At 42.0% G+C, this 19,068-nt stretch overlaps 1 protein-coding gene across 1 annotated transcript in view; it reads left to right on the top strand.

The window, feature by feature from the left end:
- Nucleotides 1-5,556: 5,556 nt before the first annotated feature.
- The window catches only part of STAB2 (stabilin 2), a 169,621-nt gene continuing 156,109 nt past the window's right edge, over nt 5,557-19,068 (top strand). Inside the window, exons 1-3 of the mRNA XM_010853421.1 lie at nt 5,557-5,959; nt 10,048-10,181; nt 12,861-12,976. Coding sequence (XP_010851723.1) covers nt 5,882-5,959; nt 10,048-10,181; nt 12,861-12,976 — 328 coding nt within the window. The 5' untranslated portion in view covers nt 5,557-5,881. The remainder of the gene's footprint in view (nt 5,960-10,047; nt 10,182-12,860; nt 12,977-19,068) is intronic.

Genomic DNA, 19,068 nt, shown 5'->3' with positions numbered 1-19,068 from the left:
TTTGCCTGGAGAATCCCATGGACCTAGGAGCCTGGTGGGCTGCAGTTCATGGGGTCGCTAAGAGTCGGACACGACTGAGCGATTTCACTTTCACTTTTCACTTTCATGCATTGGAGAAGGAAATGGCAACCCACTCCAGTGTTCTTGCCTGGAGAATCCCAGGGACGGGGGAGCCTGATGGGCTGCCGTCTATGGGGTCGCACAGAGTCGGACACGACTGAAGCGACTTAGCAGCAGCAGCAGCAGTTACACCTGACCTGAATGTCGATTACCACACCTTCCAATCACCTCTCCCCGTGCTCTCTATGCCTTGGACCGCCCTACTTCGTTATTCATTATCCCATAAATAACCCTGGCCTGTTGCCTTAGGGAATGCAGATTTGGGATTTCTTCTCCAGTTTCCTCCTTCGCCACCCTTTTGAATAAACCCTCCTGTTTGCTGAAAAACCTCAGCACCAGCGTTTTGGCTAACAAACATGATTCAGTACCAGTTTCTCATGCTGAAAGGTTTCAGGGATGTAGTCTTGTTTTCCCGTTTCTACATTTTTATTTCCCAAAGCACCATTTTCATTTGGAAAAATTCTGGGAGTTCTTGGAGATATTGAAGCTACGTAAAGCAACTTTTTCCGTTCTCTAGATAGCTGCTCAAGAGAGACCAACAGGTAGCCACCGTTCTGAGTTCTTTTTCTTCCTCAGTCTAGCAAAAACTGCAGAGAGAATGAAAAATAAATCTTGACCAGAAAACTCACCTTACATCTCAATTTCTGGCCTTTTTTATTCCCCTGCAAAGCAAAAGATACAGTTGATTTCCCAATAAATGATTAGGTTTTTTCTGCTTTGGAAGCATCAGCTCTAACTCTGTTGGCCGCTTCACGCAAGTCCAGAAGCACCTTGTTCAAGATTCAAGATCCAAAGAAGGACCTGTGGATGATGGCTCAGCATCTACCTGGGGCTTCACACTGCCTTCATTTGTCTCCCTCTCCATCAGTCATAGTCTTGTGACCTTGGACAAGTGAGTTAACCTCTGTCTGCCTCAGTCTCATCTGCAAAAGGGGGATGTGCATGTGTGTTAAGTCACTTCCATTGTGTCCGACTCTTTGTGACCCCATGAACTGTAGCCCACCAGGCTCCTCTGGCCATGGGAGTCTCCAGGCAAGAATATTGGAATGGGTTGCCATGCCCTTGTCCAGGGGGTTTTCCTGATCGAGGGATCAAACCTGCATCTCCTGCATTGACAGGGGGATTCTTTACCACTAGCACCACCTGGGAAGCCCAAGTGAGTTAAAAATTGAGTGCCTGGCATGTGTAAAAGTTTTTGTGTGTGTTTGTGATGGTCATGGTGAAGATGATGATTCTCCCTTCTTGGAAGGCTGCTCAAAGCACATGTGAAACATTTTATTAGTTGAAGTGGTGGTGGTTTAGTCACTAGTGTTAGCCACCAGGGAAGTTAGTTCTTGGACAGTAGGGAGTCTGCCTGCAATGTGGGAGACCCAGGTTCTATCCCTGGGTGGGGAAGATCCCCTGGAGAAGGAAATGGCAACCCACTCCAGTATTCTTGCCTGGAGAATCCCATGGATGGAGGAGCCCGGTGGGCTACAGTCCATGGGGTCGCAAAGAGTCGGACATGACTGAGCGACTTCACTCACTCATTCACAAGACTCCTACTGCCTTGACCCTTAGTCACTCAGTCATGTCCAACTCTTTCCAGCCCCATGGACTGGAGCCCACCAGGCTCCTCTGTCCATGGAATTCTCCAGACAAGAATACTGGAGTGGGCTGCCATGCCCTTCTCCAGGGGATCATCCCGACTCAGGAATCGAATCCAGGTCTCCCTAATTGCAGGCAGATTTTTTTATCATTTGAACTACCCAGGAAGCCATTAGCCACTAAGTCACGTCCAACTCTTTGTGACCCCATCGACTATAGTCTGCCAGGCTCCTCTGTCCATGGGAGTCTTCAGGCAAGAAAACTGGAGTGGGTTGCCATTCCCTTCTCCTGGGGATCTTCCCCACCCAGGGATTGAACCCAAGACTGTTGCAGTGCAGGCAGATTCTTTACCTCTGAGCTACCAGAGAAACCTGGTCAAAGTGACCAGGGACTAAAATCTCAATAACTGGCATGATGTAGAGAAAGGAGCACTAACAATTCAGAATCCTACAGCCATAGGGGATGCTCCACAGTGCAACCCAGGAAGTGTCCCCGCCCCTCTGTTGCCTTTTCCAATATGGAATAGTCTCCAGATTCCAATCAGGAAATTAACCCTCTCTCTCACAAGGAAATGATCACCCCTCATGTTGTCACCATTGAGGGCAGATCACAGGGAGCGGGGTAGGGGTGGGGGGTGCTGGTAAGGAGGTGAGTGCCAGTCGAGGCGGACATGAGGAGGAAGCAGGAGAGAACAGAAGAAAGCCATTCCCAGGCCTTAAATAGCTGCCAACATCACAGTAGCAGATACTGGAGGGAACAAACTGCCTGTGAAGTACTGTTGATTAAAAATCCTTGTCTGAAAACAACTGTGATGGCTAGAGACAATTTATAACAATCAGCAAAAAGGAACAGGGTCCACTATAATGAAAATGATATCCCACCCCATGAGGCACACAGGGGTCAGCAGAACTGGGTCAACTCAAGACAGAGGAAATACAGAGCCACCTCGCAGCTCTGCTGGGCTAAGGGTAGAGACGTGTGTAGAAGTCATCTATGACATCAGCTGATTTTAATAATACAGTAATATTAAAAATGGCTGAGCACCTCACCTAAGGGTAGAGATTTGTGTAGCAGTCATCTATGACATCAGCAGATTTTAATAATACAATAATACTAAGAATGGTTGAACACTGCACCATTTTAACCACTTATTCATTGCATGTGTATTGCAGAAGCAGTGGTAGAGATTTGAAATAACTTGAAGAACCTTTTTTCACAGCAATCAAATGAACCTAACAGAAATAAAATTAATAAACCTATTCAACTGCTAAACAAAGCCAGGTATTTAGAAATGTTTCTGATGCAATTAATAAAGTATGTGAACAGGTCCTGGACTGCGGAATCCCCATGGCCACTGGCAAGCTAATTTCTAAACCCTAATGTTGAAGTATTTAAAGATAGCATATTCAACCTGCTAAAGTCTAGGATAGTATCTCCCTTAAAAAAAAAAAAATGTAATAGAATGTAGACCTGGAGGTGTGAAGGTTAGTGTGCAAAGAGAGAAAACTCTCTTGATCTAAAACTTTTAGAAAATACTGCTTTCAGCAAAGTGAAACTCTTTGGTTTTATTACTTTATGTTTTACTGAAAGATTTCTCAGAAACTTGAAGGAGCTAATGAGCATGGTCAATCCATAAGAAAGGTACAGCAGAAGCAGGGTGTTCCAAATTATCTAATAGAATTCTTCTCCATTACCCCCTGAAGCATCTTCCACAACCATTTGCTGCTGCTGCTGCTGCTGCTGTCGCTTCAGTAGTGTCTGACTCTGTGTGACCCCATGGACGGCAGCCTAGCAGGCTCCCCCATCCCTGGGATTCTCCAGGCAAGAACACTGGAGTGGGTTGCCATTTCCTTCCCCAATGCATGAAAGTGAAAAGTGAAAGGGAAGTTGCTCAGTCATGTCCGACTCTTTGCGACGCCATGGGCTGCAGCCTACCAGGCTCCTCCATCCATGGGATTTTCCAGACGAGAGTACTGGAGTGGGGTGACATCGCCTTCTTCATCCACAACCATTCAGGAAATGCAAATATGGGTTCATTCCCCCTCCCCCCACACACACACACAGAAATCCAACCCATTCCTAGGCACAGACACTAATCCATGTTCTTCAGAGAGAAAAGAATCAGAAAAAAATACTTTCAACTTCTTCCCCTCAAGTATTAGTTAAGGTAACATAGCTCTGTTAACAGGTTAATCTCAATCTCATTGACTTTACACAGTAATAGTCGATTGTTGAGCAGCTGTCGCCCATGCAAGTGGAATCATCTACAAAGCTTTGTAGATTCTAAATGAGGTTGAAATACACTGAACCAAAGGATTGTGAGCACTTCCTCATCTGGTGTCTTCTCATTCAGACCTCTGGGTTAGCCCCTGAAGGGCTTATCTGTACCAGAAGTTTCTTGGATTACTGATCAACATAATGTAATGTTGTTTCAAACATCCAGAGGGAAAGATTTTGTACAGTTAGGATTATTTAACCAAAACTAGTCTTTAACTGTGAGTCTCCCAATTAACTCAGTGTCATGAGATATACCCTAAGCCTGTTTTGGTAATTGTTGTTTTTCAGTCACTCAGTCATATCCAGCTCTTTATGACCCCATGGACTGCAGCATTCCAGGCTTCCCTGTCCTTCATTAACACCCAGAGTTTGCTCAAACTCATATCCACTGAGTCAGTGATACTATCCAGCCATCTCATTCACTGTTGCCCCTTTCTCCTCCTGCCTTCAATCCCTCCCAGAATTAAGGTCTTTCCCAATGAGTCAACTTTCCCGTCAGGTGGCCAAAGTACTGGGGCTTCAGCTTCAGTCCTTCCAATGAATATTCAGGGTTGATTTCCTTTAGGATTGACTAGTTTGATCTCCTTGCTGTCCAGGGGACTCTCAAGAGTTGATTAGCCCAGACTTTATCCTTTGTGGTGCTAGGTCTGACATTTTTCCATCATGTCAATGAGACTGGAGCACCACCTGCTATTTATGTGTTAAGTATATTTTTAGGAAATAGAGGATAGTGGTTAATAGTACTAGCTCTGGAGTCACCCAGTTTGAAAACTAGATCCTCACCTACTTGCTGTGTGACCTTGGAAAAGTTGTTGCCTAACCTCTCTGCCTCAGTTACCTCATCTGTAAAATGGGGAGAACAATTCTATTTCACCAAGAATTGTGAGGATTAAATGGGTTAATCCATGGAGAAGTCTAGCAGAGTGAGTAGTACATAGTAAGTCTTCAACAAATGTTGGCTATAGTTGTTTTTCTTATTTTCAAATACAGATCTCTGCTCTATGCTGCTGGAGTTACAAAAGTTAAAGCCTAGGCCTGCTCCTCAAGAAATTAATAATTGGTCATCAGAGACAGACATACAGTGAATTGTGGATGGAGGTGACTGGGCTTTCGTAGAATGATGTGCAAAATGCTGGGAGGGCCTCCAAGATGAATATTAGAGGAGCAGGACAGAAGCCTTCCTAGAAGAGGTGACATTAGACTTGGGCCTTGAAGCATAAGATGAGACCTGTAGACTCAGTTATTTGCTGCTAAAGTGACTTGGAAGAGGCCAAAGGATGAGTCAAAAACTCAACCAATGGCATCTTAAAAGAGACATTTCTTTGTGATAGAGTTTTCCACCACCATCACCTAAGTCAAGGACTAGCCTTCTGCCACATCCCCTCCACACCTGGAACTGTGCCCATTTATGGGTACCCCCATATATACTGCCTGATGACAAGCTCGGAACTTTGCATTCAGAGACAGAGGCTTGCAGTTTTCCATGGTGTGGTTGTGTTCATGTTGGCAGGGCCTGAGGTCAGCAGGAGGCAGGACCAGAGGAGGATGGGCAGAGCAGTGGGAGGCAGGAGCTTTTTCTTGGGAGTTTCACAAGGCACAAAAATTCCGGATCATGTCTCTGCCTCGGCCCCTTCAGGATATCCTGTCATTGAGCCAGGACATGTATACAGTTGAGAGTGGCCGATTTCACCACGACCCCTAGATTGGCCATTTTTCCTGTCTAGAGGCAGCTCTCGCATATCATCTGTTACAATCCAGGAAAAAAAGGAGAGGAAAAGATTTAAAAGCAAACACTGAAATGAGAAAGAATTCACTGGGCGTTCATCAAGCTAAATTTAAGTAGCTACACAGTCCTGACAGGTGCCTGACGCAGAGAAGCAGCGAATATTTCCTCACCATGCTACAAAATGTAATACTTTTCTTTCTTGGATTGGTGGTACAAAATCTCTGCTTCCTGTCTGAAACTGCAGAACAGGTAAGATGAAACTTATGTTTTTTAAAAGTTTGTTTACCTTCACAGTTGTGTTTGAAACCTTTTCCTTTCCTATGTGGTCATGAGTAAAGCGTACTCTCTGGGCTTCACAAAATAAAAAGCTTATGGTGAATAGGATGCTAACAAGGATCCATCTGTATGAAGGGGTACTAACCCAGTTGGTTCTATTCTGTGCTAAAATGTGATCACTGGGATCTCTGATTTTAGTCCTAACATTCCTCTCTCCATTGTGGATTTTGCTGTCTTTTCTGTTTGTTTTAATGAATCCCTCCCATTACATCATTCTGAATGTTGAAAATAACAATGACTGTAGAGAGATGAGTAGAGAGGAGCTCTGGGGAATTCCAGGTCAGGTCATAACTGATTGAGAAACACAAGGTCACCAAAATGCCGGGAATCCATCCATCTACCTACCATGAGTTGTAGTCAAAGGACCCAGGGTAGTGGAATCAATGGCCTGATGAAGGACACCAGCACGCCTGCCTGTCCAGCAGATTCACGTGAGTTGTCATCATACAGCAGGTTCAGAACCAGCTCTGCCGCAAGTCTAGGCTAGAGGAGGGTATGTGAGGGACCTCCCTGGCAGTCCAGAAGTTAGCACTCAGGGGCCATTGGTTTGATCTCTGGTCAGGAAACTTAAGATAACGTAAGCTGTGCAGCCAAAAAAACATAGGAGTGTATATGAGAGATGATCTAAGTGACATTTAAAATGCATTTCACAAGTTAGGATTTCTGCTTTATGACTAATAAAACTTATAAGCATGACTCTGCATCTGTGCCAGGCAATTTCTTTACATATATAGATAGATAGATAGATAGATATAGATATATAGATATATAGATACACATACATACAGTCTTTTTTCATATTCTTTTCCATGATGGTTTATCACAGGATATTGAGCATATCCTGTGCCATGCAATAAGACATTGTAGTTTATCCATTCTCTGTATACTAGTTTACATCTGCTGATCCAAAATTCCCAATACACCCCTCCCATATCCCCCCCACCCCCTTATCAACTACAATTCTGTTCTCTATGTCTGTGAGTCTGTTTTGTGACAGGCAATTTTTTATTTTATTTTATTGAAGTATAACTGATTTACCATGATGTGTTAATTTCTTCTGTACAGCAAAATGACTCAGCTATACATATCTATTTTTTTCATATTTTTTCATTATGTTTTGTCGTGGGATGTTGTATAGTTCACTGTATTATACAGTGGGGCCTTGTTGTGTACCATCCCACAGATAATAGTTTGCCCCTGCTAATCCCAACATCCCCATTGTTCCTCCCCGTGCCAGGCAAACTTTATCAATACCAATTTTACTCCAGTTGACTATACTCTGATAACGTTTTTCACTAAAATGTTGGAAGACAGCATATGGGTTAAGTGCTCCAGCTCTGAGATTAGATAGGGGCAAGATTGAACTGGGGCTTTCTTGTTGAATCAAGATTGAACTAACAGCTATTTGAGGACCAGTGACTGGACTTCTGTAGTGATTCAGACGGTAAAGAATCTGCTTGCAATGCAGGAGACCCGGGTTCAATCCCTGGGTCAGGAAGATCCCCTGGAGAAGGGCATGGCAACCAACTCCAGTTTTCTTTCCTGGAGAATTTCATGGACAGAGGAACCTGGTGGACTACAGTCCATGAGGTCACAAAGAGTGACTGAGTGACTCACACTTTCACTCCTTTTTCACTCTCTGTGCTCCATGGCTTACTAACTGTTGAACTCTGAGTGTGTTACTTAGTCCCTCTAAGCTTCAGTTTCTCCCGTGACATTGCTCCACAAACAACAGTAGCTGAGTTTACTCTTCAGATGGGACCATATGAGAGAAATAATGAGCCTCTCCACTTGAAAAGAATCATTTGAAGGTCAAGGGATTTCTTGAAAAGACAGTATTAATTCTGGCTTGCTAAGATAGAAAAGACAAAGTAATGTCACCCCATATACTTATCTAAATGGTAAACCCTAATGTAAAGAAAATCCTGTTTAAAAAATGTAGATGCGCCCTAACCATTAAAGGGAAAGAATTCAAGCCGTATCTAAAAGTGGCTTTTATTTGTCCACAAAGAACATTCCAGTGCTATTTTGGTTCATAATGATCACCAAATGAAACCTTCCAGTAAAAACAGATGTTTGTTTTCCATATGACACTATAGTGTGTAGGGAAGAGCAATGGCTGATCAAGGAATCAAAATCACTGACAGTGTGACCTTGGCTGAGTCACTGAACCTCCCCTACCTCAGTTTTCCCCCTGCTAAAGTGAGGATAATGATACTTCCTCTACTTACCTCTACAGTGGTCGAGATCAAATAAGATGGTGTCTTTGGAAGCTTGCATGACCATAAATTTCCCTGTAAATGTAAGCTTTCTTCTTATGCAGCCCTTACATATTTCAGTGAATTTAGAAATAGCTATGATGTTCCCACCACCCCTAACCTAGTGCCAGACCCAAGGGATGACAAAGAAATAGGAGAAAGTGGTCCTCTCCTGCAAGGGTCTTTCTAATGGAGAGACCACAAAACATTCTTCACTGACCAGCCATAGGGAGAGGAGGAGTTGAGAGAAGAAAGATGAGTGTGGTTTTGTGGACATGGTGACACAGGGTATTAGAGACAAAGTTTGGGTCACCAAGGGAAGAGGAAAGAACACGTTGATCAGTACAGGCAACAGGCCAAACACAGAGGTAAGAACAGAGAGCAGCAGGACTTCCCTGGTGGTCTAGTGGTTAAGACTGCGTTTGTGTGCAGGTGTGCCTGCTCAGTCATGCCTAACTTTCTGCGGCCCCATGGACTGTAGCCTGCCAGGCTTTTCTGTCCATGGAATTTTCCAGGCAAGATCACTGGAGTGGGTTGCCATGCCCTCCTCCAGGGGATCTTCCTGATCTAGGGACTGAACCCATGTCTCCTGTATTGTCAGGTGTATTCTTTACCACTGAACTGTGCTACCTGGGAAGCCTCCAATGCAGGAGGCATGGGTTCAGACCCTGATCAGAGAACTAATATCATTGAATGCTGTATGATGTGGCCAAAAAAAAACAGAGAAGCATCCAGGAACTGACGTTTATGGTCTATGACATTCCAGATACTGGGCCAGGTGATTTGCACATGTTATACCACTCAGTCTCAATAACCTGTAGAGTGGTTATCAATATCCCCCCTTTACAGATGATGGCAAAGAATAAGGAATTCATTTGAGACTATATACTTAGCAAGATACAGAGCTTGATTCCAATCTTAGGTCTTTTGAGTCCCAAGTTCAGTCTTTTTTCATTGTACAAAACTGCTGCTTAAGTTTGATGGGGAGATGAAGGAAACTTGAGAAAGAGGGGGAAATCCATGGAAGATCAGTACCAGAATCATGAATGAGGGACCCTGAAGACAAGGCCAAAGTGTGTCTGCATCATTCACTTTAGCAGTGAATTCTCTGCCACCTGCTGTTGCCAAATTTTTCCACAGTCATTCATTCAATCAACAAATCATTACTAAACTCTACTGTGTACTAGACACTGGTCCACATGTTCAGAGTACAGCAGAGGACAGTATAGAAAATCATCACCACGCTCGTGGAGCCCACTTCCTAGCTGGATCGTAATGAGATTGTAAACGTCTTTGGAGCAGGAACTGTATGCTTCATTTAGCACCTGTACCACATTATGCCTATGGAATCGATGCTGAAAGAATATTCTTGAGACCTGTCGATCAATGAACGATTAACCTTGAAGAACCCGCTTACAATTTCCCATTTGAAAAGTGTACCCTGTGGTATACTTTCAGTTTCCCGTTTGAATATATGTAAATAGTGACATTGCCCTATTTTGCCAGACTCCAGACTTGAGATCCATGATGGCAAAGGCATGGTACCAGCAGCAGCTTCCCATGGCAGACACTGATCCCTGTTGATCCCAACACTCCTTTCAGATGGAAAGACTGGCCAGTCATCACCTGTCAACCTCATTGCCATTCCTGTCACTTCGTTTACATGAAGCTAATGGAGGAGATTGGCCAATCCAGGCTCTGCTAGTGGGATTTGATTTTTTTTTTTCTTTTTTGTTTTCACAGGGAAAAAGATGTGATAAGAAGTCTCTCCTTACAATTAGAACTGAGTGCCAGTCCTGCTCAGTCAACTTTGGAATGAAGTGCCCAGATGGTTACACCAAGATTACCAATGGCACTCCGGGGATCCGAGATTGCAGGTACTCATCATGAGATACTGTATATGTGTGCTGGAGTCTTGGAAATTAAGGGATTGTGAATCCAAATGGAAACTTCCCGACTTAAAACTACAAAGCATTTCCATGATTTTTTCTTGTTCTAAGGTTACATTGAGCCCAAACTTCAGCAACTTTGAGTTGTGAGTTGTGAGTCTAAAAATTATATTACGATTCACATTTTCATACAAAATTGACTACATTGTGTTGCACAGAAATATTCTTCTCTCATCTTGCCCTTCTTTATTTTGAACATCTGGGGTTTGTTTCCTCTGGAAAGAGTTCTAGTCAGAGCATGTTAAAAACCTTGGGTCTTCCTTTGAAACTAATACAACATTGTAAAGCAACTATACTCCAGTAAAAATTAATTTTTAAAAATACAATTTTAAAAGGCTTTGGGTCTGATAGTCATCTTACTAACCAGCTTTGCACCCTGATACTATAGAACCCAGAGAAGGGAGACAGATTTGTTGCATTTTAGGTGAGTGTTGCATTCTTGAAGACCTCTTTTTGACCTTAAAACTCTCATAATTCAAATTTAATCCTTACAAAGGATGACAAGCATTTCTGCCCACCAGCTCATGAATGCAGCCAGGCAGCTCAAATGCAAACACAAGTTTTCATTTACTCAGTCTCCTAATTTAAAAATTAAACTATTCAACGAGTTTGCTTTTAATTCAGGGGTGAGGGACTGGAAAATTTTTGTATAAAATGAAACAATTAACTCTGTTATATTACACTATTTTAAATTCATGTTTGCTTAATGCAGCTGTGCATCATTACATGCTAAGTCACTTTAGTCATGTCCGACTTTCTCTGAGCCCATAGACTGTAGCCCACCAGGCTCCTCTGTCCATGCAATTCTCCAGGCAAGAATACTGGAGTGGGTTGTCATGCCCTCCTTTGGTGGAACTTCCCCACCCAAAGATGAAGCTCACATCTCTTATGTCTCCTGCATTGGCAGGCAGGCTCCTTACCACTAGTGCCACCTGGGAAGCCCTAATGCAGTTAACAGTACTATATTCTAAAACCCCAAGTCATCATTTTTAATAGAAGTTTCCCAGCATTAACTGGCCTGGTATTAGCAAGGATGTGCAGCAGTTGACCACTCAATTACTAAAGTGGGCACACATTTGCAACCAGATTCTCTGAAAAAGTACATCAGAAAGATTTGGGGCTCAAAATTAAAATTATAGGAGGACTTAGAATATTTTTTATACTGTACTCTTCATGACCAAAGTGGGCACTGGGTTATGTGTCCCCGCCCCCATTTCTTCCCCTTCCCACAAACACAAAGAATATGATTATTGCACTCACGCTGTCTATTTTAGACCTGGGGATTTTGACATGTCACTCATTTATGCTGAAACAAATCCAAGGCTGGTTTTTTTAATATAAAATTTTAATTGAAATATAGCTGATCTACAGTGTTAATTTCATGTAGACAGCAAAGTGATTCAGTTATATACATGTATTCTTTTTCTTTATAGTTTATGACAAGATACCGAATATAGTTCCCTGTGCTATACAGTAGGTCCTTATTGTTGATCTCTTGTATATATAATAGTGCATATCTGTTAATCCCTCCTAATTTACTCCCCCCCCCCACTTTTCCCTTTGGTAACCATTAGTTTGTTTTCTATGCCATGCCTGGTTCTTGAGGGGACATTTCATTTTCTTTTGTGCTCTCCATTTCCCCTTCTTTGTGAAGAAATGTCCATGCCAGTATGTTCAGCCTTTCAAAGAAATAATCAACTCTATCTCCAACTTGAGTGCCCACAAAGCCAGTAGCTCTGCAGTTAGTCAGCAATGTTCCAGGAACTGGTTTAGGGATACAACCTTGAACTCAGCATCACACTATTCTTAATGGCCCAATGAAAAGAAATGACAGGAAGAATGCTCTAGATACACTGCAGTCATGTCCTGGAATAAGCCATCCATGCAAAGATCTCTGTAAATAGACAAATTTAACCTCTGTAGTATATCTGTTCCTCAGCTGGTACAAAAACTGTTCTAAGGAACTCATGATTCTCTCTCAAGGAAACCATGGCAAATATTGCTCCCTACCACAATGGCACCCCACTCCAGTACTCTTGCCTGGAAAATCCCATGGACGGAGGAGCCTGGTAGGCTTCAGTCCCTGGGGTTGCTGAGGGTCGGGCACGACTGAGCGACTTTCCTTTCACTTTCACTTTTCACCTTAGAATACCTCTCACAGAAATTTTCCATCTATAGCATCTGCAAAAAATTTACAAGTCCTAAATGATCAGTTTATTTTGAAACCACAGATACTGTGCATCACATAACGCTTGAACTTTCCCTTCTTTTACTGGCTGCCAGCACAGTCAGAGACAAGTCTGACTAGTCTACATCTAACATATGCCTAGAACCTAATATTATTTCTTTCATCAATTAACTTTATTTCTAACAGTTTAGATATTTCACCCTTATTTCATCCTTCCTTGATTTTTTTCATTCAGCTCTTACATTAAAGATGAATCACGATTAAGCTTTATTTTACCTAGGAAGCAAAATGTGTTCAATCTACATATTTTAAAATATAGGCAAGTGTAAAGACCTGAATAAAAACCTATGGCAACCTCACTGCCCAGAGTTCACTGAGTTGCTGTAATCATGGGTGAACACTCACTGTTTCCCTTCAAGGTACACCTTTGAGGTCAGAGCATACTCCCTCTCTCTCCCCGGATGCCGCCATATCTGTAGGAAGGACTATCTCCAGCCTCAGTGCTGCCCAGGCCATTGGGGCCCAGACTGCACGGGTAAGTGGCCTGCCATGTTTCTTTGATATTTGCTTCTCAATGTCTCATTGTACAGGATATCAAGAGGAAGGAAGCCTGATAAAAGAGACTGTTAGCATCTTTTTCTAGAAGTTCCTTTTCCATCCATATGTGGAAAACCTTTTCAGCCCTGTCAGCTTTTATATTGATATCTGCTTTTTTCTCTTTAGGGATCTCTCTTTAAGACAATTCCTTTACAAGCCAGAAAAGGGGGCAACTGAAAGGATATTCATTTTTATAAAAGACTTTACTAGCCATAGAAATGGAGAAGGAAATGGCAACCCACTCCAGTACTCTTGCCTGGAGAACCCAGGGATGGAGGAGCCTGGTGGGCTGCCGTCTACAGGGTCGCACAGAGTCAGACACGACTGAAGCGACTTAGCAGCAGCAGCCATAGAAAGGGAGTAAGAATGCCGGACTAGTATGATCTCAATACAATTTTCTTTAAGAAGACATTTGATTACAGTATCTCAAAGACTGTAGTTATTGTTTAGCAACCAAAATAATAATTAACTCTTCTGAAAAACTTGTCTTAGGATGCAGTAGCAAACTCTGTAATGACCAGGTTCCACTGTAAGAAAAACCACGGGCCAAACCTGAGTCAGTGGTACGGTTTGAACTCCTGCGGTCCAACATAACATTTCTCAGCTGAAACTGAACTTCTTTTATAGTACAATTTTTTTATTTATTTAATTTTCTTTTACTTTTTTTAAATTTTATTTTATTTTTAAACTTTACATAATTGTATTAGTTTTGCCAAATATCAAAATGAATCCACCACAGGTATACATGTGTTCCCCATCCTGAACCCTCCTCCCTCCTCCCTCCCCATACCCTCCCTCTGGGTCGTCCCAGTGCACTAGCCCCAAGCATCCAGTATCGTGCATCGAACCTGGACTGGCATCTCGTGAAACTGAACTTCTATCTTGATTAAAGATGTTGACCCTCAAGCAGTGACTAAGTCCCTGATAACAACATGCTAATTACATGAGATCCCTTTTGGAGAGGGAAGGATAGTAAAAATCAGGCATTTTTATTCATGAATTTACCATTCATTTTCCATCTTCTAAAATGTAATGAAAACATCATAAGGATCTACTTAAAGGGAGAGATTAGTTCTCTTTTGCTTTGTGTTTTCTCATTAAAATAACATGAGCAAATTGTACATAGCTTGTAAAATTTAGAAAGATATAAAGAAAGAGGAAAAAGTAGTGACTTGTATTCTATCACACATAGAAAACTATAAATACTTTGGCTTATTTCCTTGTTCCTTTTTCTCCCCATATTGCTTGTAAATAGTTGAGCCCATATTATATGCATAACATTGCCTGTTTTTTTTAACTAGTGATTAAATGAACAATAATTTCAATTTACTCAATACTGCTGACATTAGGTACTAGAGAAGTACTCGGCCTATATAATCTGATTTAATTCTTAAAACAAATCTTTAAGTTATACTTTCTTATCCCCATCCTTCCTATGAGAAATACAATTTAAAGATTGTCTCTTGCCTCTCTCTTTGGAGTCAGTAAATAAAGCACATTCAAGTTCAGGGCTGCCTGTCACCAAAGTCTGCTCTCTTTCTACTCTGTCCCACTGCCTGGAGCAGAATTTGTCTTAAAAGAATAAAAAAGGACTTCCCAGTATATTTCTAATTTCTCTTTTTTTCTACAAGTATTTTTTATTTGTTCCCATGGTTTTATTAATTGTAATTGTTGTACAATATTATATAAGTTACAGGTATACAATACAGTGATTCACAATTTTTTAAGTTTACGCTCCACTTATAAAATACTATCTATATTCCCTGTGTTGTACAGCATATTCTTGTAGCTTATTTCGCACCAAATGGTTTGTACCTCTTCATCTCCTACCTCAATATTTGCCCTTTTTCCTTCCTTCTCTCCCACAGGTAACTACTACTTCATTCTCTATATCTGTGAGGTTGCTTATACTGACTAGTTTGTTATAATTTTAGACCCCGAATATAAGAAACATACAGTATTTGTCTTTCTCTGACTTATTTCACTTAGCATAATACCCTCCAAGTTCATCCGTGTTGTTGCTAATTGCAAAATTTAATTCTTTTTTTATGACTGAGTCATATTCCATTATATATACCATACCTTCTTTATCCATTCATCGGTTGATGGAATCTTGGGTTGCTTTAATATATTATCTTGGCAATTGTAAATAATGCTGATATGAATATTGGGGTGCATATCTCTTTCAAATATATACCCAGGAATGGAATTGTTGGATCATATGGTAGTTCCCCGGTGGCTCAGACAGTAAAGAATCTACTTTCAATGTGGGAGACCCGAGTTTGATCCCTGGGTCGGGAAGATCCCCTGGAGAAGGAAATGACAACCCACTCCAGTATTCTTGCTTGGAGAATCCCATGGACGGAGGAGCCTGGCAGGTTACAGTCCATGGAGTTGCAAAGAGTCAGACACTACTGAGCTACTTCACTATGGTAGTTTTGATTTTAGTTTTTTGAGGAACCTCCAAAATGTTTTCCACAGTGGCTATACCAATTTACATTCCCACCAATAGTGTACAAAGGTTGCCTTTTCTCCACATCCTTCCAACATTTGTTGGCTGTGTTCTTTTTGATGATAACCATAGTGCCAGGTGTGAGGTGACATGTCATTGTGGTTTTGATGTGCATTTTCCTGATAATTAGTGGTGTTGAGCATTCTAATTTTTCTTCTGTTTGGTAGGTCCCTTCAGCCCTCCCAGTCAATTTCTGGATCATGCTCCTTACCCTGGGAAGCTCATGGTTTGGGGTTTAGGGTACCCTGGCCCTTCTCTGTTAACCATTCTGCTCTGTTTCACCTTAACATGTTGGCACTTTGTGTTCTAAGAGTTGGTCACATCAGAATGAAGCAATTAACCCAGACATCCAGATGTCGTGAACTTTCTTTTAAGCACCAGATAGGGTCATGGTCACATCCGGTTCACAGAATCATCCTCATAAAATTGAATTTTGTATTTGCTTTTCTGTTTCTAATCCACAGAAACTAATGTGATCTTAAGTTAATTAGACACACAGTAGACAAGAAAAGGCTTTGTCTCAGATGCAGTAGTGAAAGTGAGCATATCCAGTCTAGTGAATAATAGACCACAGCCCAGAGAGCAAAAGAACCCAGGGCCTGCTACCAGAAGTTTGAGGTTTGAACCTATTCCCCTCATCACTAATTTGGGCAAATGATTTGCTGCTTCTCCAACAGTCTCCTTAGCTATCAAATGAGGGTAGAGAGTCCTACCTTATAAAACTCTAGGAGGGATTTTAAAACATCAATATAGACAAAACTACTTAATAGAGTTCCCTGGTGGCTTAGACAGTAAAGTGTCTGCCTACAATGCAGGAGACCTGGGTTCAATCCCTGGGTTGGGAAGATCTCCTGGAGAAGGAAACGGCAACCTACTCCAGTACTCTTGCCTGGAAAATCCTATGGACAGAGGAGCCTGGTAGGCTACAGTCCATGGGGTCACAAAGAGTCGGACACGACTGAGTGACTTCACTTTTCTTTCATGACACAAAGAAAGCTTTGTGTAAACATTTTATGTATGAATAAATGAGAGAATCAGAGTCAAACAGACCTCTGATCATGAAAGGCAGATAAAATGACTCCCTTTCTCTGAGCTCATTTGAAACAATGAGGCATTCATAAAACAGTCAACAGGATTCAAAATCTCTGGTGGGTTTCATGCATCACACTGGCTATACCAAAATTGTGGCAATACTTGCACCTACAATAGAAGGAGTCACAGATTTCCTTGAATGTTCAGGCCTTTCCTTGTGATAGGTCTCAAGGCCGGAGAAGCAAAATGTGGAAACCAAGGTCAGGACATTTTTCTGCTGTTGTCTCGTTGGGGCAGAAGGGCACTCCCGTTTATCTTCATCTTCCAAACATACCAAACATCTCAAAAGGCTTCCTTCCTTTGACTCAGGAAAGAGATAAATGCTCTACTTGGCTGTGTATTTCACCTCTCCCATTTTGCAGTGATGACAAGTGAGATCTTGATTATCGCTTTACATTGCTGAAAGGATAAGGCCATTTCAGAGCCACTGACATATGTCCATCCTTCTTTTTGAGGAAGTGCAAGCCCTGGAACAGGCTTCTTTCCAAGGCAAGGGAGGAATCCACTTCCTTCTCAATGCGTCTGACAAAGACATTCACAGTCAACACCTCTGGGTTACTTTTAAAATTATTTTCATTGTGCCTTATTCAAAATTAGATAATTCGATAATAACTCTGAAAACTTAGAAAACACAGAAAAGCACAAAGAAAAAACTGGCTCATTTTCTAAAATTAGGAATAAGGCGGGAATTCTCCCCTGGGGGAAAAAAATATGTCATCCTGATGTCAGGAAGATGTTTCTACTCAGGTTTACCTTGCATTTCCCTCATTAAAACTTGTACAGCCTTATCAAAACTGTGTATGGGAGTCTCTTCCCATAAGCACAAAAACATTTTTAACCTTGAAACTTAATCACATTTGAACAACCAATATTCTATTTCAGAGGAAATGGATGTTTCAATTTGAACATCCCAGTTCTTTTTTATCCTACTATGAACTTTAGCAGATTTGTTCAAAATCTCAAGAGCGTCAGAAAAACAATGTGGGTGCAGGGTTACACAGAAACTCAATTGTTTCAATCTGATTATTTCATCTAGAAATGGCCTTGATGCTTTGTGAAGTCAATGTCATCAAATTAGGCACATTTATTTTTTTGCCTCGTGTCACTGCATCTTCAGACTTCTTATCCTTTCCTCTTGTATGTTTCCTGCCATTCACTGCCTGGGTTGCAAATAATGGACTACGTGGATTAGAAAGCACTCTGTGAAGCATGTCCTTCTTGGCTGTGAGTGACAAATTCACACTGAGTTCACACAAGGAAGCTAGTTTCATATCAGTTTCCCAGGCAGACAAATCCAGCTAGAGCTGTCAGTGGAATATTCACCATTTTTACGAAGCAGGACATAGCCTCTGTCTAGCACTGTGCAGCAGGCTTTGAAACAAAGACAGTGACACAAGTGGCCACCTCTGGAGTTCCTTGAGAGATAAAGGGAGGTCCCTGGCCTCTTGCTGGCCAGGAAGTTCATTATCTGCCTTTGAAAGAACAGAACGTCTGATGATTTGCTGACACCTTGTCGGGGTAAGCCTCCTGCATGAGCAAAGTCACGATGTGAGACCCTCAGAGCAGTGCTGACCAAAGGGAAATGTGATAATGACCGAAAATAGCTTTATCAGCTGCCTGAGCTCTCCCGCAGGTTTCAGAAACATGCCTTGAGAACAAATTCTAGAAGAGCTTTTTCTTTTTTTTTTTTAGTGCAAAGAAGTAGAAGGAAGCAATGAATTTGCTGGCATATTGAGTGCAGCACTTTCACAGCATCGTCTTTTAGGATTTGAAATAGCTCAACTGGAATTCTTTTTCAAGGATGGTTGCTGAGAATGTCAAGTCTCACCAACTTTTTTTCCCTAGTGAGGGCCTGTTGTTGTTGGTTCAGCTGCTCAGTCGTGTCCCTCTTTGCAACCCTGTGGACTGCAGCACGCCAGGCTGCCCTGTCCTTCACCATCTCCGGAGCTTGCTGAAACTCACGTCCATTAAGTCGGTGATGCCATCCAACCATCTCGTCCTTTGTCATCCCCTTCTCCTTCTGCCCTCAATCCCTCCCAGCATCAGAGTCTTTTCCAATGAGTCAACTCTTTACATGAAGTGGCCAAAGTATTGGAGTTTCAGCTTTAGCATCAGTCCTTCCAATGAACACCCAGGACTGATCTCTTTTAGAATGGACTGGTTGGATCTCCTTGCAGTCCAAGAGACTCTCAAGAGTCTTCTCCAACACAGCAGTTCAAAAGCGTCAATTCTTCGGCACTCAGCTTTCTTCACAGTCCAACTCACATCCATACATGACTACTAGAAAAACCATAACCTTGACTAGACGAACCTTTATTGGCAAAGTAATGTCTCTGCTTTTCAATATGCTATCTAGGTTGGTCATAACTTTCCTTCCAAGGAGTAAGCGTCTTTTAATTTCATGGCTGCCGTCACCATCTGCAGTG

Source organism: Bison bison, unplaced genomic scaffold (genome assembly GCF_000754665.1).
Source record: "Bison bison bison isolate TAMUID 2011002044 unplaced genomic scaffold, Bison_UMD1.0 scf7180017864327, whole genome shotgun sequence".
In the NCBI taxonomy this organism is placed as follows: Eukaryota; Metazoa; Chordata; class Mammalia; order Artiodactyla; family Bovidae; genus Bison; species Bison bison.
This window is presented reverse-complemented; position numbering and strand designations above follow the sequence as displayed.